The sequence below is a fragment of the Cololabis saira genome, chromosome 8 (genome assembly GCF_033807715.1).
Source record: "Cololabis saira isolate AMF1-May2022 chromosome 8, fColSai1.1, whole genome shotgun sequence".
Lineage (NCBI taxonomy): Eukaryota > Metazoa > Chordata > Actinopteri > Beloniformes > Belonidae > Cololabis > Cololabis saira.
The window spans coordinates 9,897,857-9,925,834 of NC_084594.1; the positions used below are offsets into that span (position 1 = coordinate 9,897,857).

The window sequence follows — 27,978 nt, forward strand, 5'->3', positions numbered from 1 at the left end:
ATGTCGAGAAAAAAGTCAAAGTTTCGAGATTAATGTTGAAGTACAATCTCAAGAAAAAAGTCGAAATGCGGAGAAAAAATTCAAAATTTCGAGAAAAAAGTCGAAATGTAGAGATTAAAAAGTCAAAATTTCGAGGAAATGTCGAGATTAATGTTGAACTACAATCTCAAGAAAAAAAGTTGAAATGTCGAGAAAAAGAGTCAAAATTTCGAGAAAAAAGTCAAAATGGCGAGATTAAAAAGGAAAGGAAAAAGGAAGAAAAAAGGAAAAAAAGAAAAAAAATAAGAAAAAAAGGAAAAAAAAGGTCAAACATTTTTGAAAAAGCTCCAGGAGCCACTAGGGCGGCGCTAAAGAGTTTTATGAGAAATACAGTACTTCTTCCTGTTTTACATCTGATGGTATGTGCATTATTGTGTCGATGACTAGTCTAACATGACATGAAGACTTGAAGAAAATTGCCTGATTTTATGTAAACGTAGCACATCTATATGACTGCAATGTTAAATAAACGTAAATAAACGGGCTACTTCATGATCAGTTTCCACTTATTTTCAGAGTAGGATGTCGTTTTTGTACGTCATAGATTTTTTTTCCCATTACAATTATTACAAAGAAAGTTTCAACAAATCTTAAGGCTCTTAGTGCAAGTAAAAACCTGAAATCATTCAGAGACATAAACATCACACCTGAAGAACAATACAACCATGAAAACGATTGCAATGTTTAACACATTTAAAACAGAGACGTCTTCCAACCCGTATCTTGCGTTTTGTTTCTTCTGTTCAGTCTATCATGGCTTTCATAGCCTTCATCGTCAGCTCCTCTTCCTCAGCTTCATGCCTGGTAGCTGCAGGACCACGACCGCGGCAACGCCCGCTCCCAGAAACCGTCCTGTTGAGGAAGATGGGAGAATTACTAGGGAATATGCCCAGTACTCAAGTTGTAAAAAACATCAGGGGGGATGGTGGATTTTATCATATGGGGACAGATCATTTGTGCTGATTACAAATAATATAATATATTACAAATAATAGCAGTGACCAAAACACCTGCAGAAATACTGCAGGAATGACATAGCAGCAGTTAAATGCAGCCTTCTGTAAGCTTTAAATATCCACTGGGCTTACATCAAATACATCAAAACACAACAATAAAAAACAGTTTTCTGAACTTATCAATATGACTCTGTCCTTCACAGGATAAGTAAAATGGATCACTGCAAAAACTCAAAATCTTAACAAGAATATTTGTCTTATTTCTAGTTAAAATGTCTCATTTTAGTAAAAAAAAATCTCATTACACTTAAAACAAGACTCACCACTGGAAAAAACAACATTTTCACCTGTTTCAAGTAAATTTTCACTTGAAATAAGTAGAAAAATCTGCCAGTGGAACAAGATTCTTTGCTTTTAATAAGAAGATAAATCTTGTCCCACTGGCAGATTTTTCAACTTATTTCAAGTGAAAACTTACTTGAAACAGGTGAAAATTGTCAAATAAGTTATTTTTCTGGTGTTATTTTTCTGGTGATGACTCTAAATGTTGAAATAGCAGTAAAACCACATTCATTGATGAAATGACATAAGGGATGGAAAGGGGGATGGCAGTTTTACAGGGGGGATGATTTTGACCGTTTTTTATTTCAGGGAGGATGCCATCCCCCCTCATCCCCCCTCAACTCCAGTACTGAATATGCCTACAAGTGCTCCTTCTCCTCCTTCTAGTAACATCGTCATCTTCAATCCTTTTATAGATTTTGCTGCCAGGATTTAACATCCACTTATCATCGTGCACCAATCTCATGTCACAGACAGCACTTCTGTCTTTAAACAGTAATTATGTGTGTTAAGCCATTGTGACTGTGGATGATGCTGCTGGCTTTACAGGATGTCTTTCCCGGGGACACGCAGAGCTGCCGCGGTTCACGCTGGAGTTAAGAACATCTGGGCCCATCTGTCATCCAAATCCTTCTCATCCACGACCTTATCAAACGGCGTTGTAAGACGGAGGGTTTCTAGGGGTTAAATGTAAGTCAGTTTTTCCCACATCCAGTACTGGAGTTGAGGGGGGATGAGGGGGGATGAGGGGGGATGGCATCCCTCCTGAAATAAAAACGGTCAAAATCATCCCCCCTGTAAAACTGCCATCCCCCCTTTCCATCCCTTATGTCATTTCATCAATGAATGTGGTTTTACTGCTATTTAAAACATTTAGAGTCATCACCAGAAAAATAACACCAGAAAAATTAATTATTTGACAATTTTCACCTGTTTCAAGTAAATTTTCACTTGAAATAAGTAGGAAAATCTGCCAGTGGGACAAGATTTATCTTTTCATTACAAGCAAAAAAATTTTGTTCCACTGGCAGATTTTTCTACTTATTTCAAGTGAAAATCTACTTGAAACAGGTGAAAATTGTTGTTTTTTCCAGTGATGAGTCTTGTTTTAAGTGTAATGAGATTTTTTTTTTTACTAAAATGAGACATTTTAACTAGAAATAAGACAAATATTCTTGTTAAGATTTTGGGTTTTTGCAGTGATCCATTTTACTTATCCTGTGAAGGACAGAGTCATATTGATAAATTCAGAAAACTGTTTTTTATTGTTGTGTTTTGATGTATTTGATAAGCCCAGTGGATATTTAAAGCTTACAGAAGGCTGCATTTAACTGCTGCTATGTCATTCCTGCAGTATTTCTGCAGGTGTCTTGGTTAGGGCTGTGCGATTAATCGATTTTAAATCTAAATCGGATTTATTAATCACAATCGATGTTAAAAAAAGGAAAATCGGAAAATCGATTTTCCTTTTTTGCAGCTGGCTGCATTACAGACAGAGCTCATCTACTCATCTTTGTTTGGTCAAGAAAATTGTAAATGTTGTCACTTTACTAAAGTCAAGGAGGATTTACAGTATCTTTCAATTGCACTTCATTCCCAATAGGGAAATTTGTTTGCTATTTTTCTTTAAAAATAAAGATAAAATATTTGAAACAATTTATTCCATTGTCTTTTGTAGTTTTACCAAAAAAAAAAATCGAAATCGAAATCGAAAATCGGGTTTTCAGAGAAAAAAAATCGGGATTTTATTTTTGTCCAAAATCGCCCAGCCCTAGTCTTGGTCTATTATTTGTAATATATTATATTATTTGTATTCAGTACAAATTATCTGTCCCCATATGATAAAATCCACCATCCCCCCTGATTTATTTTTACAACTCGAGTACTGGCCACATCCAACATTCCTTCGTGAGTTCGTGTATAAGTCGTGTGTGCATTTCTACAGAACATGTTTATGGACACACGTAGCCCGCGGTTGTAACGATTGGGGATGAGAGCAGATGACAAAGCTCGGATAATGAAATGGGGAAGGCTGTCATTTGTCTCAGCTCGTCTCTCCAGCGGTCAGCACTGACGTGTGTGTGACGTCTGGCGTCAAAGTTCTCAAGTATTAGTCACGTAAGAGACTCATGTAGTGAGTTTGTTCATGTCAACTCTGTTTCAGGTTCATTCACCCGATGGCTCGGATTTTCTTTATCTGCCACTGAAGTCAAAGTACGTTCTAATTATGTCTTTGTAGTACTACAAATAAATAGCTTGCTGTCATGTGAATGCCAGAAAATGAACTCATGTATTTGTCAGTCCAGTTGGATGAAAGGTGAGTTGTTTTTTGACAGATGCTTCACTCTCCGTGTAGCTTGCGACTGATTGGGACGAGTTTGATCGTGGAGATATTTGTGGCTTCAAAGATGAGAATCATTTGTCTGGGAAGAAAAAAGAAGAACCCCCCTCTTTGGTTCTTCTGTGCCCAGCCATGTTATCATTAATTTTTATGTCTGATCATGTTTTATCATTGATCCACTTTCAATCAATCAACTTTGTTTGTAGAGCAATTATCACAGATAAAAATCACAAAGTGATTCACTATAAAAAGCGGAACAGGATAAAAGAAGAAGTATAAAACAGAGATTAAGAACATAAAAGAGAAATAAAGGAACAAAATCAAACCAAGTTATAAAATGGCAAAGTCAAGGTTATTTTTCAACTAAAAAATTGTCCAAATACAAGCAGTACTCGAGTTGTAAAAAAAAATCAGGGGGGATGGTGGATTTTATCATATGGGGACAGATAATTTGTGCTGATTACAAATAATATAATATATTACAAATAATAGCACTGACCAAAACACCTGCAGAAAACCTGCAGGAATGACATAGCAGCAGTTAAATGCAGCCTTCTGTAAGCTTTAAATATCCACTGGGCTTACATCAAATACATCAAAACACAAAAATAAAGAACAGTTTTCTGAACTTATCAATATGCGTCTGCTTGTAATGAGAAGATAAATCTTGTCCCACTGGCAGATTTTTCTACTTATTTCAAGTGAAAATGTACTTGAAACAGGTGAAAATTGTCAAATTAGTTATTTTTCTGGTATTATTTTTCTGGTGATGACTCTAAATGTTGAAATAGCAGTAAAACCACATTCATTGATGAAATGACATAAGGGATGGAAAGGGGGATGGCAGTTTTACAGGGGGATGATTTGGACCGTTTTTATTTCAGGGGGGGATGCCATCCCCCCTCATCCCCCCTCAACTCCAGTACTGAATACAAGGGTCTTCAGTTGTCTTTTAAAAGAGTCAGCACTGTTTGTAGGTACGTAGAGAGAGGAAGAGCCAGCCACAGTCGAGGGGCGATGGACTGAAAAGCATGATCTCCTCTTGCCTTATACTTGGATCTTGGGACGGATAATACGTTTTGTTCTGATGACTTGAGTGAGCGAGCTGCGGCCTAAACAGTTAAAAGATCACAAATATATTTTAGGGACTTGGCCATGAAAAGCTCTAAAAGTCAGCACAATAATTTTAAAATCAATTTGTTGCTTTACCACTACAATGTAAAGAAGATAAAATCAGGGTGATGTGGTTCCGATCTATGAGCTCCAGTTAAAAGCCTGGCTGCAGCCGTCTGCACAATCTGCAGTCTCTTTAAAGGAGCATGAGGCTCCTTTTAAGAAATGAGACTCTCTAGCGCCACCCTTCGCCACGACGGCCGTTGGGGGTACTGCAGCCAACAGAGAAGCCGGCACGGGAGAACGGGGAGAACGCGCATGCAGCGTCATGTGACGTCACATCCGCAGCCCAGCGCGGGAAATTCGGGCCCGAATTGCAGCACAATTTTGCAGCACACAGCCTGTTCAAGGCAACGGAGAGATACACTAGAGGACTCATTGTTTTTGGTTTGGAACGCTTCATCTGAAATTATTACTAGAAAACTTAAAACGTATACAAATTTTTTCATAAATCCTGCCTCAATCCTGCCTCATGCTCCTTTAAAGAACGATTGTTAAAACAGGTGAAAAGAGAGTTGGAGAAGTCCAGTTTAGAAGAAATAAAAGCATGTGAAAGCATCTCCAAGTCTGCACACAACAGAATACTCTTAACTTTGGAAATGTTCCTGAGAGAATAAAAGTCATTTTTTGAACAGCCCTCGAGTGTTTATCCAGAGAAAGAGATGAATCAAGCAGGAGTCCAGGGCCCCAAGGCTTTCCTTGATCATCTTTTCATCAGGGAAAGGGCAAAGATCAGGGATTCTGCCGAAGATAATTGTTTGTTAACCATTTTTCGATGTCACAATTTAATAAATGGGCTGATAGGAATTATGGGTGGAAGGGATGGGAGTAAGAGGGTGGGTGACTGTTTTTGCTGTCGAGCACTTTGTGCTGCATTTTACTGCACAAAAAAAGCTATATAAGTAAAGTTTGATTTGATTTAAATCATCATCACTCTTCATCCATATACTTAACTCTGTCCAGGATGTAGCCCAAAGGGTCATATCTCATTGAGCAGATTAAAACTCAAAAAACAGATTAAAGGGGTAAAAATTATCTAGAACCTATAATTTCTTTCCTTTTTCCTTTTTGGTGGCTGAGATCATTTATTTGGGTGTATGAAGGAGGTATTAACAGAACAACTCTGACATAATACATCAATGTCACTTCATTCCTGAGGCCTAAAAATGTAATTAAGTTAGTTGTAAAGTCCTCGTCCATAACAGAAACCCGTGTTTATGTCCACCTGACGGTTTCACTTGTGGCCCCTCTGAAATTGTTTGTTGTAAACAGAAACAAAACATGCTTGAGAAGGGAAAAAGGGGCAAATCTGTCTGTTTAATCCAGCTATCAAATACAGTGATGTGAGACTTTCGTATGCTTTGCAAACAGCTAAATGATAGTATAGCAAAGTAAAAAAGAATTAAGACGACATTATTCTTTAAAAAAGAAATAAAAGCAGGTTTTTTGTGTGATTCCAGATGAAATGATCAGATTTTTCATTTCCAACAGGTTGATATCCTGCACATACTTCTAAATCCTCTAAACATTGATGTGGAGTACATACCCCAGTGCGTGGGCAGTGTATCTGGGCGTACCACTCCTGGCAGTAGAGACACACCTGCACGCCCTGGCCGAGGAACAGACACGCCCACATGATCACGTTGAACACGGGGCTCTGTCGCTTGTCGCTCATGGTAAAGTTGAATGCCACTAAAAGAGGATGAGGGAATTTAGTTCAAAGTTAATCAGTAATGTATTGTATGCTGGGGAAAAAAAAATTGATATTGCAATATATTGTTGCGTTCTCTGTCACAATAAATAATTGATAAACTGACGGCAAATATTGTTATATGCGGTTGTCACTGCACTATTGTTCATGCACTTCAGTTTGTCCAGCTGTACAGTGTTTACATTTACAAGCCTAGCAGGCAGTGAGGCTCTATACCAGGGGTCGGCAACCTGTGGCTCTAGAGTCGCATACGGCTCTTTAGCACCGCCCTAGTGGTTCCCTGGAGATTTTTCATAAATGTTTGACCTTTTTTTTCCTTTTCTTTTCTTCTTTTTTCTCTTTTTTTCTTTTTTTTTTCCTTTTTTTCTCTTTTTTTCTTCTTTTTCCTTTTTTTCTTCTTTTTTTCTTTTTTTTCTTCTTTTTTCCTTTTTTCTCTTTTTTTCTTCTTTTTCCTTTTTTTTCTTCTTTTTTTCCTTTTTTCTCTTTTTTTCTTCTTTTTCCCTTTTTTCTTCTTTTTTTCTTTTTTTTCTTCTTTTTTTCTTCTTTTTTTCCTTTTTTTCTCTTTTTTTTCTTCCTTTTTCCATTTCCTTTTTAATCTCAACATTTCGACTTTTTTCTCGACATTTGTACTTCAACATTAACCTCGACATTTCGACTTTTTTCTCGAAATTTCAACTTTTTTCTCGACATTTCTGCTTTTTTCTCGACATTTCGACTTTTTTCTCGACATTTGTACTTCAACATTAATCTTGACATTTCGACTTTTTTTGACTATTTCCTCGACATTTCGACTTTTTTCTCAAAATTTTGACTATTTCCTCGACATTTCGACTTTTTTCTCAACATTTCGCCTTTCGCCATTTGCCTTCATTTTAAGGCTTATACAAGACTTTTCTTTTTTTGCGGCTCCAGACATATTTGTTTTTTGTGTTTTTGATCCAATATGGCTCTTTCAACATTTTGGGTTGCCGACCCCTGCTCTATACAAATGCACTTTCTTTGTACATTGTATGAAGTTTTGGTATTGAATAAATGCATAACTACAGACGTTTTCCTTTTTATGGGTATTTTTTCTTTTTCAGTCACATATATTGCATACCTGCCAACATTGGGCTGTGAAAAAGAGGGAGATTTTTTGGGGTAGCGGTTGGAATGCTCCACTCACAACATCCCCGGCCTGATATAAACAAGGCGACTTTTAATTAGCTTTAAATCCATAGCTACAATGAAATGTGCTAAAATGTACCTCCCAAAATGATTCTACAGCCTTCTTGGAGCCAAATAAGTTTAGTATTAATAACAATAAAATACAATATTTGTAGAATTTTCCAGGTTCCCTTTGTCCCCCAAGGACCTGTTGTAATTGTAGTTGCAGACTTTGCAGCTTCAATCACTTTCTTGGAGGGTACATACTTGTGGCCAGGGCTGGTATGGTTTATCTTGCAAGAAAGGAGTGCGCAAAGAGTAGAATTATCCATACTCATTGTGTTTCCTGTGAGGATCTTTTTCACCCTGCTGAATGAGCTCTCTGAGCTTCATTGCTGTGAGGGATGCAGAACATTGCCTTCATCAGTGATGCCAGATTTGTAAACCTCTTCTCTTTCCCTAGAAGAACCCAGAACCTTGAACTCTCTCTTCCTGTGGGAGATCCTTGCTTGCTATGACTTGATACTCCACCAACTCTTCCCTCAGCTTTTTTCAAAGCATTTTCTCAAACAAAATAAATTTTCAAATAACAAAATAACATATTTTAACCATTTTCCAAACAATAAAATAACTGAAAAAATCTGAAAAATGGTTCAAATATGTTATTTTGTAACTTGAAAATTTTAAAATATGTAAATGTCTTTGTAGAAAGGCGCTTTATGAAAATAAGTCGATTCACTTGTAGTTTACAGCGCAGTCTTGCCACATCCAATATGGCGGCGACGCAGCTCCATGGGGCGGAGCTTGGACCGATTTATAATAGATCCATGGCTTGGACGTAGGCAGTGCTTTTGGGTTGGGTTGCCAGGTTTGTCAGGAACCCGTTAATATAATACATCCATGCAGGAAACCCGACACGTGAAACACCATTGACTAATTTCACTTTAAAATCGGGAGATAAGCGGGAGAAATTACAAATCGGGAGCAGGGCGGGAGAAATGGTTGAAAATCGGGAGACTCCCGCTTAAATCGGGAGTGTTGGCAGGTATGATATATTGTGATATATCGTTGATGAAATTTCTTACAATATATCAAATATCGTGTTTCGTGATATTATCGTTATTGTGGGCCACATATTGCCACAGTATTGAATCGTGAGTTACCCGTATCGTCCCACCCCTAGTATTAATGTTACATCTGAGATGCCACGAAGACGGCATAAAAATGAAAACTTTCTCTGAGAATGTATGAGTTTAATATACCTAAAGTAGTTTAAATAAGTGAGACCAGTGAAAACTGTTTTGGCATGTGTCTGACGAATATCCCAGGAGGTTTCCCTCCCCATCTTTGAAAAAGGCTTTTAGGGTATTATATTCCTTTTTTTGCAGCTGTGCCAGTGCGCATAATCGCTCTGATTGATGTTTATGCTCTCCGTAAAGATTATCCCAGGGCAATGAGGACATCTCTCACCTCCGATAACTGCAAAGAGGAAGAACATGACGGGATAGAAGAAGCCGAGACCTATGGCCAGCGCGTACTCGTGGACGATGGCAGAGACGATGAACACGGAGAGCATCGCGGCTGCTCGGAACCTCCTGTTCGACAGCTGCAGGGATCAGACACACGACAGAGAAGCGGCGTGGGTCAGGCCGGGTCAGCTGGTGATCTAAAACGGTCTAAAGCACTTCATCAGGGGACAAACAGTCCATTTAAATCTCACAATCTCACCCAGAGGAAGTCTCTGTATCCGTAGTAATACAGCCAGTCATGGACCACCACGTTCCAGGTGCGATAATAGTTGGCAAAAGATGTGGAGTTCCACCAGTCCTGCAAAACAAAAACAAAAGATGAGGAATTCAGTTTTTTCATTCATTTTTCTTTTTTTTTTCATTTATTCTTTATTTCATTCAAAAAAATAAAACAATTCAATACAAATACAAATTTTCTTAAATTGTGAATGAAAAGGGAGCAGAAAGAAGAAGAATCTTATCTGATCTGCCACTTTTTCCAAGAATTAACTTCACAAATAACATAAATTAAAAAAAAAAAAAAAAAAAAACAACAACTAAGTGAATAAAAAACTAAAATAAAATAAAATTACCACCGTCTATGGGTATGTCAATCAAACTTAACTAACATATTTCATTATATTTACTTAACATACTGGCTTTAATTGATCTTTTGAATGTAATGTTTGATTTGGATTCTTTGTTTTCTTTATTCAGATTGTTCCATAAACTGATTCCTTTCACAGAAACACAACGTTCCATAAATTTTGTCCTGAATCTTGGTTTTTTAAAAATCTCTGTTCCTTTTAAGTTATACTTGTATGACGGAGTATTAGGGCCAAACTAAGGCAAAAAAAATTGGAAATTACGAGAATAAAGTCATAATATAATGAGAATAAAGTCGTAAAATTACGAGAATAAAGTCGTAATGTTGCAAGAATAAAGTCGTAATGTTGCAAGAATAAAGTCGTAATGTTGCAAGAATAAAGTCGTAATAGAATAAAGTCGTGATATTCTGAGAATAAAGTCGTAATATTATGAGAATAAAGTCGTAAAATTATCGAGAAAAAAGTCATAATATTACGAGAATAAAGTCGTAATATTACAAGAATAAAGTGGTAAAATTACGAGAATTAAGTCGTAATGTTGCGAGAATAAAGTCGTAATAGAATAAAGTCGTAATATTATGAGAATAAAGTCGTAATATTACGAGAATAAAGTCGTAAAATTACGAGAATAAAGTCGTAATATTATCGAGAATAAAGTCGTAATATTATGAGAATAAAGTCGTAATTTATGAGAACTCTAACAGGAAGAGCATCTTCTCCCTGTGTTAAAATTAGGAATATTGAGCATCTTGTGAAGTTATATTTATATATTTATAATATATTACAACTTTATTCTCGTAATATTACGACTTTATTCTCAAAATATTACAACTTTATTCTCGTAATATTATGACTTTATTCTCATAATATTTTTGTCTTAGTTTGGCCCTAATACTCGTCGTAATACTTGCTTTCTCTTTTTTCAAATCTTTTCTGAATGTTGATTGGTAAAGGTTTTTATTATCAGTTCAGTGTAAACGGATGAAAATCAATGATTTTGCAGGCTTAAAAAAAAATAATTAAGAAAACAGTGAATATCATTAAATAGCAGCCATTAATCACCCACAATGCTGTGAATGATTTTATTTTTAACTGTTTTCAGGTTGCACTGGTGCACAGGAGAACACTTTGATCTTAGATGCATAGGAACAAAAGGAAATCCATTTTGGCCTTTTAAACTCAACCAGCTCAGTGCTGTGGAGGTTGGACTTGGAGCTGAAGTTATCATGACAGTTCTGTCAGCCCTGGTTGCAATTATTCAGGAGCTGCACTTAAAACGGTTTGGATTTAAAGCTGGAAGAAGTCTTGCAGCATTGATTTTTTTTTGCAATCTGGGAAAAAAGGCTAAATGTCTTCCTCAGTGTAAAGTGCCACAGCTCAGCTCAGGCACTTTACACTGACGCACAACAGACAGGTATTATCAGGCGCACAGAGGCCGACTCATAAAACAGCAAAATGAAAACAAACATATTTTGCAATATTATCACCCTAGCCAAATAAATATAAAACAAAAGGAGAGGTACCAAGGACTTCCTTTGCAGTCAGCTGTAAATCTTATTAACCTGCAGTCAGGCCCAATTGGCTGCTTGTGTAAAAGAGTTGTTCCTTGGAAATATGATTATTTTCGCCGAGTCAAACTGAAGTGAGTGGACTGAGACTTAATGTGTGAGCTCGCTGCAGTTTTTCTGGCAGCAGTTCACCGAAAGTGAGTCAGCTCCGTCTTGGTAATAGCTGCCAGTTTGAGGTTTTGGTATTGATTTGTGCCGGTTTGGGCTCAGAACTAATACATTTAAATGCTTCAGGATTAATCGTGGCCTGTGAAAGGGCAGCTGAATTCGGGGACCTGGTTCAGTTACACACAGGAGATAACGTACTTGGGTTGTTTCCAATCGCTTGCAGGATTTTTGGGTCAAGTCATTTTGGCTGCCCGGGTTGCTTTCTTTTTTAGATAAAACTCTTATTTTTGTCTGCCAGGAAATGATTCGTTTAGCCTATAGCTTTCAGACTGAAACCAAGGAGGAAAAGCTCTGTCTAACCTCAGTTATCCTCAAACGTATCTTTCTTCCTTTTTCTTCATTTTGCATGCAAGCGCTCAGGTTTTGAGGCAATTTAGACAAAAATAGTTGTTGCTATCACTTACTGAACGCGAGAATATATATATTTGCTCTTTGTATTGCACCAATCACCACAACAAATTCCTTGTGTGTGTTTAACAAACTTGGCATTAAACATATTTCTGATTCTGATTCTGAAAAAACCTTCACTGACTCATGAAAGTGTCTAAACTATATTTTGTACTTAGCAATTGTACTTTGCCCAGGTTCAAAAGTTCATGTGCAGATCATGAATTTTTTTGCAGTGACTCATTGAAAGATAGGATAATAAACAAGTCGAAACCATATATATGATTTTAAAGGTCAGTCTGACAGTGTGTGCATTAAAATGCCGTCCTGGAGGTCAGGACGAAAAGTCCTTGCATTAACAAAAGCCTGCGAGCACTCTGGATCTGACATTATGGTGTGGCAAACTCAGCTACTCATAATTTAACCCTAACCATTTTACCAATTGTGCAATGTCTGATCTGGAAATGTACTAATCCAAAAACAGCTACTGTAAGACTTTGGGCCAAATCCACAAAGAATAGATTGCGCCCGCAAATAGCGCTGTGAATTGCCCATAAAGTTTTGCAGTAACTTCATTAACACCGGATCGGGATCAGATCAGGATCTGACGGTAATTCATGTTCTGTGTTTTGCTACACACACCTACAGGTCAGCTGTTAAACACACACATTCTAGATTTATATGTTTATAAGGTGGAATTGTTTGTAATAAAGCACCCCCTTACTGTATGGATGAATCCTGAGCTCCGTCCTGTTATTTTTATTTTTAAATCCAAGATAAGTCCACAACCCCACTTGATCTGACTGTCTACAGTCATGTCTGACTGTAGATTTCACCCTTAATATCATTCAGTATCACACAGGCTTGAATGATATTGAAGAGAGAGAGAAACAGAGACAGAGGGGGAGTGAAGCCTGAATTATGGTTCTGCGTTAAATCGACGCAGAGCCTATGCCGTAGGGTACGGCGTAGGGTGTAACGCGGAACCATAAATCAGCCTTGAGGAGTGAGTTTGCGCGCAGTTAATACACGCTTCGAAAAGACAGTATTTGCTCCACTATTTTTGCGTGTGGCAAATAGCGCTGGCTTTTGTGAATTAGACGGTTTTTGCAATGAGGCTTATTTGCATAGAAAGGGGGCAATTTTGCGCCGAATGTATGAATATTACCTAATTTACATGCATGCAAATGGCAGAGGCGCACCATGACACTATTTGCTTGGCAGCGCAGTTTGTGGTGCAATTCACCCTTTGCGGGTGCTTTGTGAATTAGACGCTCTCTTTTTGTCTCATTTGCACCGGTTTAGCGGCCGCAAAAGCCGCGCAATCCTTTTGTGGATTTGGCCCTTTGTCTAAGACTGTAAACATGACAGAGTGACATCTGTGCACAAGTTAAGAAAACGCATTATCTTTGAACATTTCCAGTAGCCAAGAATTCAAACTTTGAAGATATTTTATCTATTTCTCAGCTAACTTAAGCTAAAATCCCTCTTGCATTCTCCAAAGTCAAGGCTTCGCACATTACAGTAGTTTTTGCCTGCAACATCTTACAATCAATAACATTTCCTCTGAGTCTTTCTCCACCATTTTTAAACCTACATGCATCTGACACTTTGAAATAAACCAAACCCTCAAGACATGCATGGTTCGGTCAGAAGCAGAATTCATCAAGAAAATGAGGTTAAAAAATGTCTGGAGGGGTCATACAACCCTGCTGCTGCAATTTTATAAGTCATTAATCTGATTTTTCCCTCTTGGAAGAGAAAACACAGAGGATGGTGCGGTATTCACAGAAGGAGATGATAAGACAGAAAATCAACCGTATCTCACACCTTGTAGAACATCCTGTCGGCAAAACGCAGCAGCTCTCCAAAGAGGTTGAGCCAACAGTGCAGGAAGGCAAAGAAACAGAGCAGGAGTAGCATTATTCCTGAAACAGAGAAGTAAAACAAAACCATAGAGAGGAACACTTTAACTTTGCTGCTTTAAGGCTCCTTAGAAAGACTGCAATATGACACCTGTGCTCTCATATCAGCATTCGCAAACAAGTGCTCTTTACTTTAAATTAGTTTCTGTTGGTCTTTTATTACTCCTATCTGGAAGAATCTTTGACACAAAATCACTACAAACTCTGCTGCAGTTTATTGGAGGTAATATCTGACTTTAGCAGTGACTCACTGGAGTTAAAGGAAGTTATAAACAGATATGATGTAATTGTTATTAGGGATGGGCGGTATGGACTAAAATATGTATCACGATAATTTCTGGCATTTATCCCGATAACGATAAAAATGAGGATAAAAAAATACCAATTCAACTCCACCTTTTTAAATATAAATCTATCTCGCTCTCAGATCCGCCATGTTTGTTACACAAAAACATCATCAACGGGAATTTATCCTTCTTTCTTTCTTTCTTTCTTTCTTTCTTTCTTTCTTTCTTTCTTTCTTTCTTTCTTTCTTTCTTTCTTTCTTTCTTTCTTTCTTTCTTTCTTTCTTTCTTTCTTTCTTTCTTTCTTTCTTTCTTTCTTTCTTTCTGGCTCATTTCCTTCCTTCCTTCCTTCCTTCCTTCCTTCCTTCCTTCCTTCCTTCCTTCCTTCCTTCCTTCCTTCCTTCCTTCCTTCTTTCCTCCTGCTCTCTCCTTCCTTCTTCCCTTCCTCTTTTCTCCCTTCCTTCCTCCTTTCCTTGTTTTCTCCCTTCCTTCCTTCCTTCCTTCCTTCCTTCCTTCCTTCCTTCCTTCCTTCCTTCCTTCCTTCCTTCCTTCCTTCCTTCCTTCCTTCCTTCCTTCCTTCCTTGTTTCCTCCTGCTCTCTCCTTCCTTCTTCCCTTCCTCGTTTCGCCCTTCCTTCCTTCCTTCCTTCCTTCCTTCCTTCCTTCCTTCCTTCCTTCCTTCCTTCCTTCCTTCCTTCCTTCCTTCCTTCCTTCCTTCCTTCCTTCCATAAATCAGTTTTACAAAAAAATAGTCATCAACGGGAATTTATCGTTTTTACCGTGAGATACAAATTCTTATCGTGGGGAATTATTTTGACGGTTTATTGTGAACGGTAAAATATCGCCCATTCCTAATTGTAAGTGATGAATACTGCGTGTGTGCTTGTGTGCATATGTGGTACCTGGTAATATGGAGTGAAACACGGCCAGAACCATAGTTCGTTTACTGAAGGGTTGGTTCCTCTCAGGTCTGAAGACGGGTATGCAGAGACGTACCAGGATGAAGTAGGCGTAAAACAGGCTTCCCAAGATCTAGGAGTTAAGAATTCACATATAAAAACAGTAAACCAGTCATTGATTAGTGCTTAATCCAAGTAAAGATGAAATGAAATAGAGCATGGATGAGCGACTGAGGTTGTGAAAACAGTGTTGTAATCTAACATTATTAAACTACTTTTAATCAAGGGTTCACACTGTCACACTTTAGACAAGTTTATTTTTTCTAGGTCAGTGAGCCGTCACACGTCTTCTAGACTGTGTCTTATACTCCAGTTACAAGAGGCTTAAATCTGAAAATGAAAGATTGGAACTGAAGGAAGAATTTAATCTTACTTTGCCGACAGTAATGCCAACATACTTCCATCGTATGTGGCTGTTTCTGTGAAGAAAAGACAGAATTCAACAAATGTAAATTTTGCCTTCAGCTTCATCGTTCATGCATACTGATTCTTTTAAACAGGTGTTGAAAGGAAAAAAGACAAACTTTATTGCAAAGACTGCCAACAAAATGTTTTTCAAGTAAATAAATTTAGATTTTTTTCTGCAAATATCTGTACAGCTATATGTTAAGTGCATTTTCAATGATACTAACACTTAACGTGACACTACAGTCCTGAACAAATCCCTATGACTGTGCTTTTCTTGGGTGAGAACTATGATGCTGACTTTTTAATTCTGCAGAGCTTTTGCCTAAAATAAATAAATAAAAAGGTGAAAATTAGAGTTATATACCACATCCAGTGAAAGATAAAATCCAGAAAGCAAAAAATGCCCCTTTTTCCAATTAAACTTGCTCCCTTATCCGGATATGGACAGCTAGACGTGTCTAAACTGGCCCAAATCAATTGTTTTCCCGCTAATTGGCGAGAGCCGAGCTCATCTGTCTGTTCAACCCTGTGTATCAACCCTAACCCCTAAAAACTCAAGCTACCCTGAGCATAGCAGTCGATGAAAGCAAAACATTCCTCCTGTCCATGATGAAATTGTATGTGTTGCTTCACTCAGTATTTTCTCGGACGGTTCAGTGGAGCTACAGTTATAGCTCGACTAGGTCATTTAATTGGAAGACTGTCTTTCTCCCAGTATACAAACATGGGAGGGGAATTAATCTATGGCAGGGGTCGGCAAACCCCGGCTCTAGAGCCGCATGCGGCTCTTTAGCGCCGCCCTAGTGGCTCCCTGGAGCTTTTTAAAAATGTTTGTCAAATTTTTTTTTTTCTTCTTTTTTTTTTCTTTTCTTTTTTCCTCTTTTTCTCTTTTTTCTTTTTTTTTCTTCTTTTTTTTCTTTTTTCTTATTTTTTTCCTCTTTTTTTCTTCCTTTTTCCTTTCCTTTTTAATCTTGACATTTTGACTTTATTCTCGACATTTCGACTTTTTTCCTGAGATTGTACTTCAACATTAATCTCGACATTTCGACTTTTTTCTCGAAATTTTGACTTTTTCTTGACATTTTGACTTTTTTCTCAATATCTCGACTTTTTTCTCGAAATTTTGACTTTTTTCTCGACATTTCGACTTTTTCTCAAGATTGTACTTCAACATTAATCTCGACATTTCAACTTTTTTCTCGAAATTTTGACTTTTTTCTCGACATTTTGACTTTTTTCTCGACATTTCGACTTTTTTCTCAACATTTCGACTTTTTTTTCGACATTTCGACTTTTTTCTCAATATTTTGACTTTTTTCTCGACATTTCGACTTTTTTCTCAATATCTCAACTTTTTTCTCAACATTTCGACTTTTTTCTCAACATTTCGACTTTTTTTTCGACATTTCGACTTTTTTCTCGTCATTTCGACTTTTTTCTCGAAGTGCATAATGAAAAAAAAATCTCCCCCCAGTTATAACTAATAGAAACATGCAGCATGTGTTGCCTTCATTCTAAGGCTTATACAAGACTTTTCATTTTTTGCGGCTCCAGACATATTTGTTTTTTGTGTTTTTGGTCCAATATGGCTCTTTCAACATTTTGGGTTGCCGACCCCTGATCGAGGAATCCTGAATGAGGAATGGGTGTCTCTGCTACAATGTGCTGCGATATGCCTTCCTTCAGCGTGTTATTATTGTTCCTTTTCCTTCTCAACTAATGACATCACAGACAAACACAAATGACAACAATATTCAGCTGGTTGTAACATTTATCACCAAGTGGTGGCACATTGTGCTCCGAACTGAACCACAATAGAGCTCATCTCTTACCGAGGGTACGATTCCCTGTAGATGAGCGTTGGAAAGAAAAGGAAGTATAGATAACTGGAAAATGTTGGAAATCTGGTACTTTCTCCTGAAAAACAAAAGCAGTTTATATCACTGTTACACTTGCACACCAGTTTGGTCATCAAAGATTTAATCAACTTCTTATGGCTTCCTGAACTCTCCTTAACCGCTAACCTTTTATTAGTTAATTCATAAAATTATACATTTATGACTAAAACTAGAGGTTCACATATTAAATTAGTTCCAGTTGAGGATGATTTTAGTCAAAATCTTTGGGTTTTCTTGATCTAAAGGTTAGAAATGGGTACAAAACACTTTAATTAGAAATAATATAAATTTCCGTCTTTAATTTTTACCTTTGCAGCCATGATTCCCACCTCTGTAACATTTAGAGACCTTCAAAATAAGGGCCTGCACGTACAGAGTCTTTTATTAAAATGCTCTTCTAGGTGTTTCATTGTCATTTTTAATGCCAGAGCGAAACATCTTGTTGGTGACTTGCTGAGTTCTGCTTTAGTCATTTTTCTTGCGCGTCTGAATGCTACAATGTGAGCGATGATTGTGCCGGTGGAGTAAATACATAATGACATCAAAACAGTTCAGGGGCCTCATTTAAAATGGAGTGCGTAGGATTCATACTAAAAGTGCACGTACGCTCAAAAGCCGAAAATGCCGTGCGCAAAAAAAAATCCGGATCAATAAAACCATGTGCACGCAGACATCCACGCAGTCCAGCTGGAAGGTTGCGTAGCTGAATCCGCCCCTTTACACGCCCAGAAATGCATATGGATGAGCCTGCTGAGCATGCGCAGTGGCTTTCTGCAGCCTGTTTGGCGCAGATCCATGGTTTGGCGTCAGAATGAATGAGAAGTAGCAGCCACCGTGACACTGACTTTCACGGAGACCTAGATGCTGTAAATGATGTGGAGGACAGGAAAACCACATTATTTGGTGGTCACAGAGTAAAAGTTAGAATAAGTATATAAATAGTATACAATAAAATAAAGTGAGTGGGTGGCAGCACGCCGTTGCGCAACAGGGGGGACATGCCCCCCGTCTTTTCAAAACTATGTTTTTTTTCCCCTTACTTTTTACAGTTTAAAAACTAACGGTAGGATCAGCCTTAAATTGCAAATTATCAAGACACTGTATGAAAGCGATACGAAAACGGCCCCGCAGCCCCGCTTCACCCCCCGCTCCCCCTCCTCCTCCTCTCCCGTCTCTCCTCAGAGCTGCTCAGGGCGGGTTTATGGTTCCGCGTCACCAACGCAGAGCCTACGCCGTAGGTGCGCGTCGCCGCGTACCCTACGCCGTAGTCTCTGCGTCGTTTTAACGCGGGACCCTAATTTAGGCACCATATACAAGCAGCACGTAAAGGTTTCACGCGCGCGTAAAACTCATATATATGAAAAAAAATCTGTGTCCCTTTAGGGAAGAAATGAGGGGCTCCGTGGGGCTCCCTAAACGCAGCCCCTCATTTGTTCTGTCCTAAAGCGGTGGGTGAAGAAGAGGCAGCAGCAGCAGCAGCAGCAGAGTCCTGACTGACAGCTTCACACACAGACGGACACGATCAGCGCTATATTATTTTATTATTTTATTATTTTAAGCCTGACATATGTTGTGATATGTGATGACATTATTAAGAGTATGACATGAATCTGGCTTCATTTCACCACCTCACAGCCTGCGTCGCCAGTTCCCCGTGTCTTAAGTAAATTCTTACGGGAGGGTCCTAGTTGCCGTAAAGATACGCAGATTTTTCGGTTAGTTTTTTCTTTTTAGATCCGAGGATTTGCGTAGAAGGTGGCTCCCGCAACTTTCAGGCGCTTTTTCTGCGCAAGCAAGCTTTATAGATGAGGCCCCAGTACTTTACCTTTCTTTGGCGTACTCTTCAAAATAATTGGAACTGTTTCTCTCATGAATGAGTAGGTTTTCATCAGGAATCGAATCTGAGGAAAAGTGACATGGGTTATCAATTATGCAAAATTAATGTATGATTATTATAAGACTTGTAAGCATTAGTTTTCCATAATAAAATGAGAGTAACTGGTAATATTGTTCCTTTGTGATTGCAAAAAAAGAGAAGAAAGAACAACAAACTCGTGCACACATGTACGGAAGAGTATTAGGGCCAGGCAGGAGAAAAAATCTATTTGAGAGGGGAAGATTTTTTTTGTATTGTGCACTTCGAGAAAAAAGTCGAAATGTCGAGATTAATGTTTAAATAGAATTTCGAGAAAAAAGTTTAAATGTCGACAATAATGTTGAAATACAATTTCAAGAATAAAGTAGAAATTTTGTAAATAAAGTCGAAATTTCACCGTTCTCCTCAACATTTCCACTTTATTCACGACATTTTGACTTTTTATTCAACATTTCGACTTTTTTCTTGAAATTGTACTTCAACATTAATCTCGAAATTTCAACTTTTTTCTCGACATTTCGAATTTTTTCTCAACATTTCGACTTTTTTCTCGAAATTGTACTTCAACATTAATCTCAACATTTCGACTTTTTTCTCGCCATTTCGACTTTTTTCTCGACATTTCAACTTTTTTCTCAAAGTGCATAATGAAAAAAAAAATCTTCCTCCTCTAAAATATTATTTTTATTTTTCTCCTGCCTGGCCCTAATACTCTTCCGTACACATGAGACTTACCTGCTCAAGAATGACAATGAAGCGTGAAGCTGGCGGCAGCTGATGTTGCACCACTGTGTGGATAGGAAACACCCCCAGCACACACGTCTGCACAGCAGACAGGATCAAGCCGGTGACCAGAGACAGTCCCAGTTTGGAAGGACAGTCATGGTACAAAGAGCCCCAAAACATCAGAGTGTAGTAGGGAACAAAAAGGGTGTAGGCAAACATGAAAAGCCAGGCCAAAGCCACGGTCCCCAGCTTCCCGAAGGCGAAGAACAGCAGGTCGAACTCTAATACCAGCCTGAAATGTAGCACAAAAAAAGTAATTGTAATCACATGAATTTAAAGAGAAATCATTACAAAATGAGCATGAACTCTTTAGTTGAATGCAAAATTAGAAGAACCAAGGGCACAAACTACAATAGGTGGTGTGATCTTTTCTGCTTTACAAGGAATTCTAAATAACAATTTAAACAATATTAGAGCATAATAGATAGAAAAAAGTTGAAATGCTTTGAGTATTCTTCTCTCATTTTAATGGTCTCCTCTGGTGGGACTAACAGAGATTTAAAATACCCTCTCATTGTTGCCACGTGAAAGGATTTTTTAGAAATTCAATACTGCTAGCAAGAATGATGCTATTATTTTTCATTTTCTCAGTTTACTCATGTTAGGAATCAATGTTGACCGAGAGTGAATGTATTAGACAATTTGCACACTGTGACGTTGTCTAATAGTGCCTTTTCAAATGAAATAAGATAAAAAAGGAAGAAACTGAAACAGCAAACATCAACCCAAATCATTATTGAGCTGCCCAAAGCAACAGCAGGATTACTCAGAGGGATTGATTTTGCCATCTTTTTCCTGTCAGATGAGACTGAGGGAAGGAAGGCCAGAGAGAAAAGAAGGACAAGCAGAGGTGAGAAACACGTTTTTTTGGAGTATAATTGAGTTCCATGGGATTTGATAGACCTTTTTAAATTTTGATACATCAAATTGTCACTGATTTCCTGACAGAAGGTCACACATAAGACAAAAACAAGCTTTAGGGTCTATGATGAAGGGACTTTGGGACTCTATGGTTTCTCTGTGTGTGGGCTGTTTTGCTGGAATCATCTGGGGTCATTTGTCCCATTGGAGAGAAACATCCTTGTAAATCAATTAAAACTAAAGTGCTATCACTTCTTTCCAGATGTGAAAAGCTCTTATTCTGATGGGATTCGTCTCTTCCAGAAAGACTATGTCCCCATCCATCCCAAATAAGGGAAACCAATTTAAATCACACTGTGGGTTTCACAGTCACCAGACGTGTTGAGTTTTGAAAAAGATATCAAATGCATGAATTTCATACATCCTTCCAGTGACGTTGCACAATATATATTTACAATCAATGCAACAAACCAGGGGCCGGATTCACAAAACATTCTTAGAAGAAAAATCTTCTTAAGTGTCATTTTTTTCTTAAATTCAGTCTTAAGAAGAAAAAAGAGAAGAAGTCATATTCTCCAAAAAAGTTCTTAAGTATTTTCTCAACTTTCTTCTTAAGTTTCTTCTTAAGAAAAAACTTAAGAATAAATGGTATTCTTGAAATAAAAGTTCTCAAATTTGTTCTTGACTTTTTTCTTAACTTTAAGACAACCTTGACCTGTCTTAAAATTTCTTCTGTGAAAAGGTAAGACTCTAATATCACCTTTTTCAACCCATTTTAGACAAGTTTAGACTAGTAGGTCATAGTTTGAGGATATACTTTGTAATTAATTACACAAAGAGCCTGTTAACTGTTTGTTAGCATGTTAGTTAGCGTGGTAGTTAATTATTATTAATTTCCCCAATAGTATTTTTTTTCGCACATTAATCTCATTCTCCATAACATTGAAAAGTTCCTGCATCTCTTTTTCTCCTTCTCCATGTTTAGTCAGTGACTGACGGTTAAGACCAAACTACCTATAAATGTTGTTTGTTGGCGCGTGCAATGCAATGACATATTCTAAGAAGGAAAAATAAGAAATTCTTAAGAAATTACAGTTCTTAAGACGGTTCTTAAGAAAATATTGAGGAATTGCACTTAAGAACTTTCTTATGAACTTCTTAATTTTAGATCTTAAGACATTTCTTAAGATCGTTCTTAAGAACATATTGGTGAATCCGGTCCCAGTTCTTGAAGCATAGTGGCAGAATGTCTTACTGAGAAGGTTTAAGTGAGTTTTGTACATGCACATGTGGAACAGACCTGCCCTGGTCGATGTAGTCAATAGCCAGCGTGCTCAAACAGAAGATGAGGAGCACAGCTATGAACATGTGGTAGATGGTCCTGATGTGGCTGATCTCAAATAGTTCACTGATGAAGAGAAGACAGCAAAGATGGAAAAATTATTCAATAATCAAGTCTAACATATGCACATCAAACCAAAAAGAAGTGTAACTAAGGTTAATTGAGCTGCAGTACACAGACATAACAGAATGGAACAAAGTACGATGGAAATGAGGCTTGAAATAATGAGCCAATGAATCATTTGAGAGTAAATCACACTTTTCTTTCTAGTTGTTAATCTTTATGTAATGCCACTGTAAACCGTTCAAAGAAAACAACACATATGGAGAACAGGAATCTCATATTACCAATAAAAACAAACACCTGTAGTCATGGGTGCAGATCCCAATTTCTGAAAAACATGAAATGTCCCCCCCAATAAAAATACCCTAAATTATTCAAAATTGAACAAATGTATTTTCAGACTTTAAGGGGGGAATATGTAGAATATTTATTAAAAATATATTTCTAAAAAAATAATACATCCACGGTGCGTTTTGAGGTGTACAGAATCTTTTTTTTAGAACTGTTTACCACCATAACTGTGTTAAAACATGATCAGTTAGTTTAAACAACTTGTTTAGGGCTCCATATTTCATCCATATATCAATTGATCGTGCATAAAGTAGTCCCATAGGATAAAAGGAAGATGGTGAGAAGAATTTGAGATGAGTAGACACTACATGCCCAAAACCCTTAAAATTAAGATTTACGAATATAACAGTTTAGTAAGCAGTGACACACACTGTTGGCTGTTTAGGACAAATAAACAAGAAAGGTAAGCACAATAAATGATTCCCTGTGCAGTATTTTTTGGCGAGCCTTTACCAATTTATGGCATGGAATGAGTTGCATATTGGCAAAAAATTAAAAATTAAAATCACGTTGGTGTCCCCCCCAATCCTGACATCGGATCTGCACCCCTGTCTGTAGTATATGACTGGCATAGACTCCTTTCTGTTTCTAATACTTACTCCAGAAGTGATGCCCGTTCCATAAAGACCTTTCCATCATCCATCCTCTGAGATCTAATTCAAACCAGAGAGACATTGAAACACATATATATATACAATATACCGCTGCAGTGACCTGTTAATATATAATATATCTCCCAGGCTAACACCTTCCATCAGGTGAGCTTTGAAAGCGTGTCTTCCTCTCACCTTGATGAGTGTTTATTTGCTGTCTTTCCACTGGCTGCTGATTTGATATGTGACGGGGGCTGGATCGCCTCAGTCAAGGCTCTGTCAAGAATGTCACTGAGCTGATTCTGGACCTGCTCCATAACTTTCTCTTTCACATTCTGTGGGAGAAAAGTTTGTATTTTTCCTATTTATTTATGTTCATTAGTGATGCATGACACTCTTTCCTTTGCTTGTCCTTTGCAAACGTCTTTCGTTTCGTGCAAAGACACGGATGATATTTTTTAGTTTTCCAATATTTTCTGGGTGACAGAAAAACAAAATATTAACCTGTGTATATTTTTCCCACTGCCTTAGATCTTCATCGTCAACATTTTCCTGACTCCCAGCTGCAGAAAAAGGAACAGATGTTCAATCAATTCATACAATATTCATATTATACTTGAAACTGCAATATCTTGAGCTGAAAGCACAGCTTTTAGATTTCTTGGTCTTTGAAATATTAAATAACACCAAGAAGTGCAAACCCTTTTATCTGTCCTGGTCTTCCCAACTCCTGCACTGGGAAATCTTTTTAACCTTACCGGGACTGGAGGTTTTGTTCTTTCGACGCCACACTCCGTTGGGTGGCTCGGCGGTCGTCATGGTTACCACTGGAATGGACCACAACTATGAGGACCAAAAAGCTGGAGCTTGGGTAGCTTAGCTACACCTTATCCTCCCTGACAAAAAAAAAATGATGGAATTAAAAATCCATCAAGAGAAATTAAAGGGATCTCCCAGTGAAGTCTGTGGAAGTGATTACATTTAACCCAGCGTTCATGGATGTCAGGAAATAAAAGCCTTTAATGCTTTGAACTGATGCCTGGAATCCTGCTAAGATCACACCACAAGTACTGCACACAACTCAAAAATAGAGACGTAATGGGGCTCTGCTGTCTATGGACTGAAACAATCACGATAAATGACATATTATTAGATGCTTGGTCTTCTTGAGACTGCTGTAACATCACTCAACAGTGCTGCAACATTCCTGCAAGTTTATGCCCCAGGGTGTAGCATAGCAACAATCCCCACTCAGTGCGTGGATGGAGATGTGTTTTATATAATAAGTTGAATGAATGAATGAAGTTTATTCAGTCATGACAACACAAAACAACACCAAAAAAAACATTGTGCACAGCATTAACATTTCATACAAAACCAAAAATGTGTTGAACAATGACTGAAAAAGCATAGGCTGAAGCAAAATGCTTATAAAAGCCTATTCTATATTACCAACTTTCTTTTTTTGGCTACCGACCTTCAGAAAACCAAAAAGAGAATAGAAAAGCAAAGAAACAACAAAAGGCAAAGAAACAACAGAAAAGCAAAGAAACATTTACAGATGGTCAATTGCACTTATAAGCTTCAAAAATAGCTTTACAAACCATTTTCTTAAAAACAAAAAGAGAATGACATGTTTTTAAATTTATGTTGGCATCATTCCAGAATTTAACTCCAGTAATGGAGACACGTCTCCTTTTCATACCTTTTTTAGCTTTTTGTACTGTGAAATTGCAGACACCTCTAAGATTATAGGGAGTCTCCTGAATTGTCTCCTGAATTGAAAAGAACCTACAATGCACTGTATTGGGTCATGGAGCATTTTTGATTTTGCTCTGAACATAATTTGCATGATTTTATAATAAAACAAATCATAAAATGTAATAAGATGAGAATTTAGAAAAAGTGGCTCTGTGTGAGCTTAGTAATCAGCCTTATTGATGATACGTATGGCTCGTTTTTAAAGTTTTATTATTGAATTTAAGGTGGTTTTAAAGGTGGATCCCCACAATTCCACACAGTAAGATAAATAGGGAACAATCAATGAGTAGTAGATCAAATGCAAGGCCTTGGTATTCAGTACATTTCTGGATTTATACAGGATTGCTAGTGATTTTGAAATTTTCCCTTTAATGTATTCAATGTGTTGTTTCCATGTTAACTTTTGGTCGATGACAACCCCAAGGAATTTAGTCTCAAAAACCCTTCCAATATCAACATTACATATTTTTAATTTAATATTACCATCACTTTCATTTTGATTCACAAAAACCATGAATTTTGTTTTCTTAATATTTAAAGATATAGATTTATTGACATCAAACAAGTTCAGCTCCAGACTGACAGACAGCATCAGGTCATTGCAGCACGGTTATTGCCGGGTCGACGACTAACGTACAGAGGAGCAAATATGTCAAGAATTTTGAACGATAGTTACCTCGAAAGTTTAGTTTTTGCCCCCCATAACATGATAGCACAAGTCACTGTAGTTCAACCTAAACAACGTAAACAAATGATAAAGCTTTCGTTCACCAGAGAACATTTACACACTACAGATAAGATATAGATTTATGTTACAGACCGACTTCCAGGGTGGGTTGAAAGACGACCCAGTGACGTCATTTACTAATCCATGCTTTGATTAGTCCTCATGAGAAATGCCAATATAGCAGATAAGCCTAAAAAAGACATAGATTATACACAATGTGGCTGCCAATGATCAGAGATGATCATAGCTCAGAGAGGGAGTTATGGAGATAAAAATAACCAAAACCAAATATGAAACAACAATGCTTTTGAGCAGTTTGTACTTATATAACAGTGAGCTTTGTTTCAGAGTCGGAGGCTCATTCATGTTCGGTTTGGTTTGTCCTCTTTCTTTTAGGCTCAATTGCATTTTATACATCTCTTTATCTCATGGCGATGGTGTCAGATTGTTTTGAAAGTTAGATTTACATCCATTGCCTTTTTGTGTGCACAATTTATTTATTTATTTCGATCATGTGCTCAATATGGTACACTCATTCATAACATATCGTGTAATCATTTATATCGAAAAGGAATAGGCTGAAGCTCTGAGCTTATAAATGCCTACCCTTTAACCTTCACATTATTATTATTTACACTTTCTACAACAAATGCTTTCTAGCATTTCCACCCAAAAAAGAAGCAAACACAAAACACAAAAAAAATATATGTAACAAAGAACCAGCAAGAAAAAAAAAGGAAAAATAAATAATAAATAATCCCGATTAAAACAAGGACAAAAAGATCAGTAATTATTACCTGCATAATTCCATAATTCTCTCTCTTGCATCTTATCCTTCAATCTTGTTGGTATTTACCAATCATGGTCTGTTTGAAACTATTTTTAAACTGTATGATGTTTTTACTTTGTTTAAGATTATCTGGCAAGCTATTCCACAACTTAACCCCTGTAACTGAAATACACATACTTTTAAGTGTAGTTTTAACTGTTGGTTGTTTGAGATTATGTTCCCCCCTTAACTCATATTCATCTCTATCCTTAAACAGTTTTTGTATGTTGCAGGGGAGTGAATTATTCTTTGCTTTGTATATTATCCGTGCCGTTTTAAATTCAACTAAGTCAGTCAATTTTAGAGCGTTTAATTTCCAGTACAAAACATTTGTGTGATGATAAAATCCTACATTATTTACGATTCTTGGCCTTACAATAAGGCTTTAAAATACAAATTTTGGGGAAAAAAAATAAAAGACAACATCTTTGTGTCCAGGAAACAAATTGGTTTGATATCATAGCTTCAGGCAGAAAACTCATCAACTCCATTTTAACAGGGTAAAAGGGTTGGCAAGACACCAGGAAAGGATGCTTCACAGTAAGCATGGCTGTATTTTCATTGTTAATCATGTTAAGCATCCTCCTGTAGATACAAAGAACATGGTTCCACCCCGGGGAGTTGGGATGCTTTTATCAGTGATATCTTTCTGTTTCCAGCTTGTGAAAACCAAGGGAAAAAAACAAATACACATTTTTTTGAGAAATGTATTTTTCAAAATTAGCTTAATTATTATTGGTTGTTAAAGCACTGACAGTAAAGTGGATCAAATCAAAGGTCAAATAATACTTTTATGACTCAGTGGCTGATAGTGTAAAAGAGGAGACACAGTCAAGTCAGAACTAAAGTGTATAATGTTCATAAATTGAATATATGTATTCTCAGAGCAAAGAAGACTCTAAAAACGTGATCCCCGTCACATATGATTATTGCTGTATTACAGTCTAATTTTGTTTTCATTTACATAATAAAGCAAACGGAGACTCTTGAGTGTTCCTCTGAAACTTTGTTATATCTTATGTCCTACAATACAACTCACAGTATTAGTTATTAGTTATAAGTTCATATAAATGTACCTGATTATAGATGTGCATTGAAGAGGTAGATTTGTACTCACAGTCTTCAGTCTCCAGGTGAGATCCACGGTTCAGTCTCCACTGAGACTCGCTGGTGTGTGTTTACGCGAGTGTGTGTCCTCTTCTCGCCTCTGCCGATCCTTTGCACTTTGACCTTTTGGCTCCTTGCTCTGGGCGGGCTTTACACCTCTGTTGATGCTTAAAGCCACGCAGCACAATACTGAGATTTATTCCTGAATTCTGGGATTTATCCTGAAGCAAATCCATTCTTATAGCAAACTGTATTAACAACCT

The 27,978-nt window shown here is 37.3% G+C and overlaps 1 protein-coding gene across 2 annotated transcripts; it reads right to left on the minus strand.

Moving 5' to 3' along the window:
* Positions 1 to 353: 353 nt before the first annotated feature.
* On the minus strand, positions 354 to 27,818 carry soat2 (sterol O-acyltransferase 2). 2 transcript variants are annotated; one of them, XM_061726705.1, is made up of 16 exons: positions 27,726 to 27,818; positions 24,050 to 24,187; positions 23,796 to 23,854; positions 23,487 to 23,626; positions 23,298 to 23,351; positions 22,243 to 22,350; positions 20,031 to 20,313; positions 19,245 to 19,320; positions 17,354 to 17,438; positions 15,487 to 15,532; positions 15,057 to 15,186; positions 13,778 to 13,875; positions 9,437 to 9,535; positions 9,179 to 9,314; positions 6,398 to 6,543; positions 354 to 891 (listed from the first exon to the last, which is right to left on the minus strand). In XM_061726705.1, the coding sequence occupies exons 2-16, from the start codon at positions 24,108 to 24,110 to the stop codon at positions 835 to 837; spliced, it is 1,578 nt and encodes a 525-aa protein (XP_061582689.1). In that variant the 5' UTR covers positions 24,111 to 24,187; positions 27,726 to 27,818; the 3' UTR covers positions 354 to 834. The 2 variants fall into 2 exon arrangements, with proteins under 2 accessions (XP_061582689.1, XP_061582690.1); XM_061726706.1 differs by having other exon boundaries at positions 27,685 to 27,774.
* Positions 27,819 to 27,978: the final 160 nt, after the last annotated feature.

What these genes read in the sequence shown, in the direction of transcription:
- soat2 (XM_061726705.1), bottom strand. Translation starts at nt 24,110, where the DNA reads ATGACGACCGCCGAGCCACCCAACGGAGTGTGGCGTCGAAAGAACAAA. An exon ending in TACAGGGAATCGTACCCTCG is followed by an intron (nt 15,533 to 17,353) that starts GTAAGAGATGAG and finishes TTTTCTTCACAG; the next exon opens with AAACAGCCACATACGATGGA. An exon ending in CCGACAGGATGTTCTACAAG is followed by an intron (nt 9,536 to 13,777) that starts GTGTGAGATACG and finishes TTTGTTTTGCAG; the next exon opens with GACTGGTGGAACTCCACATC.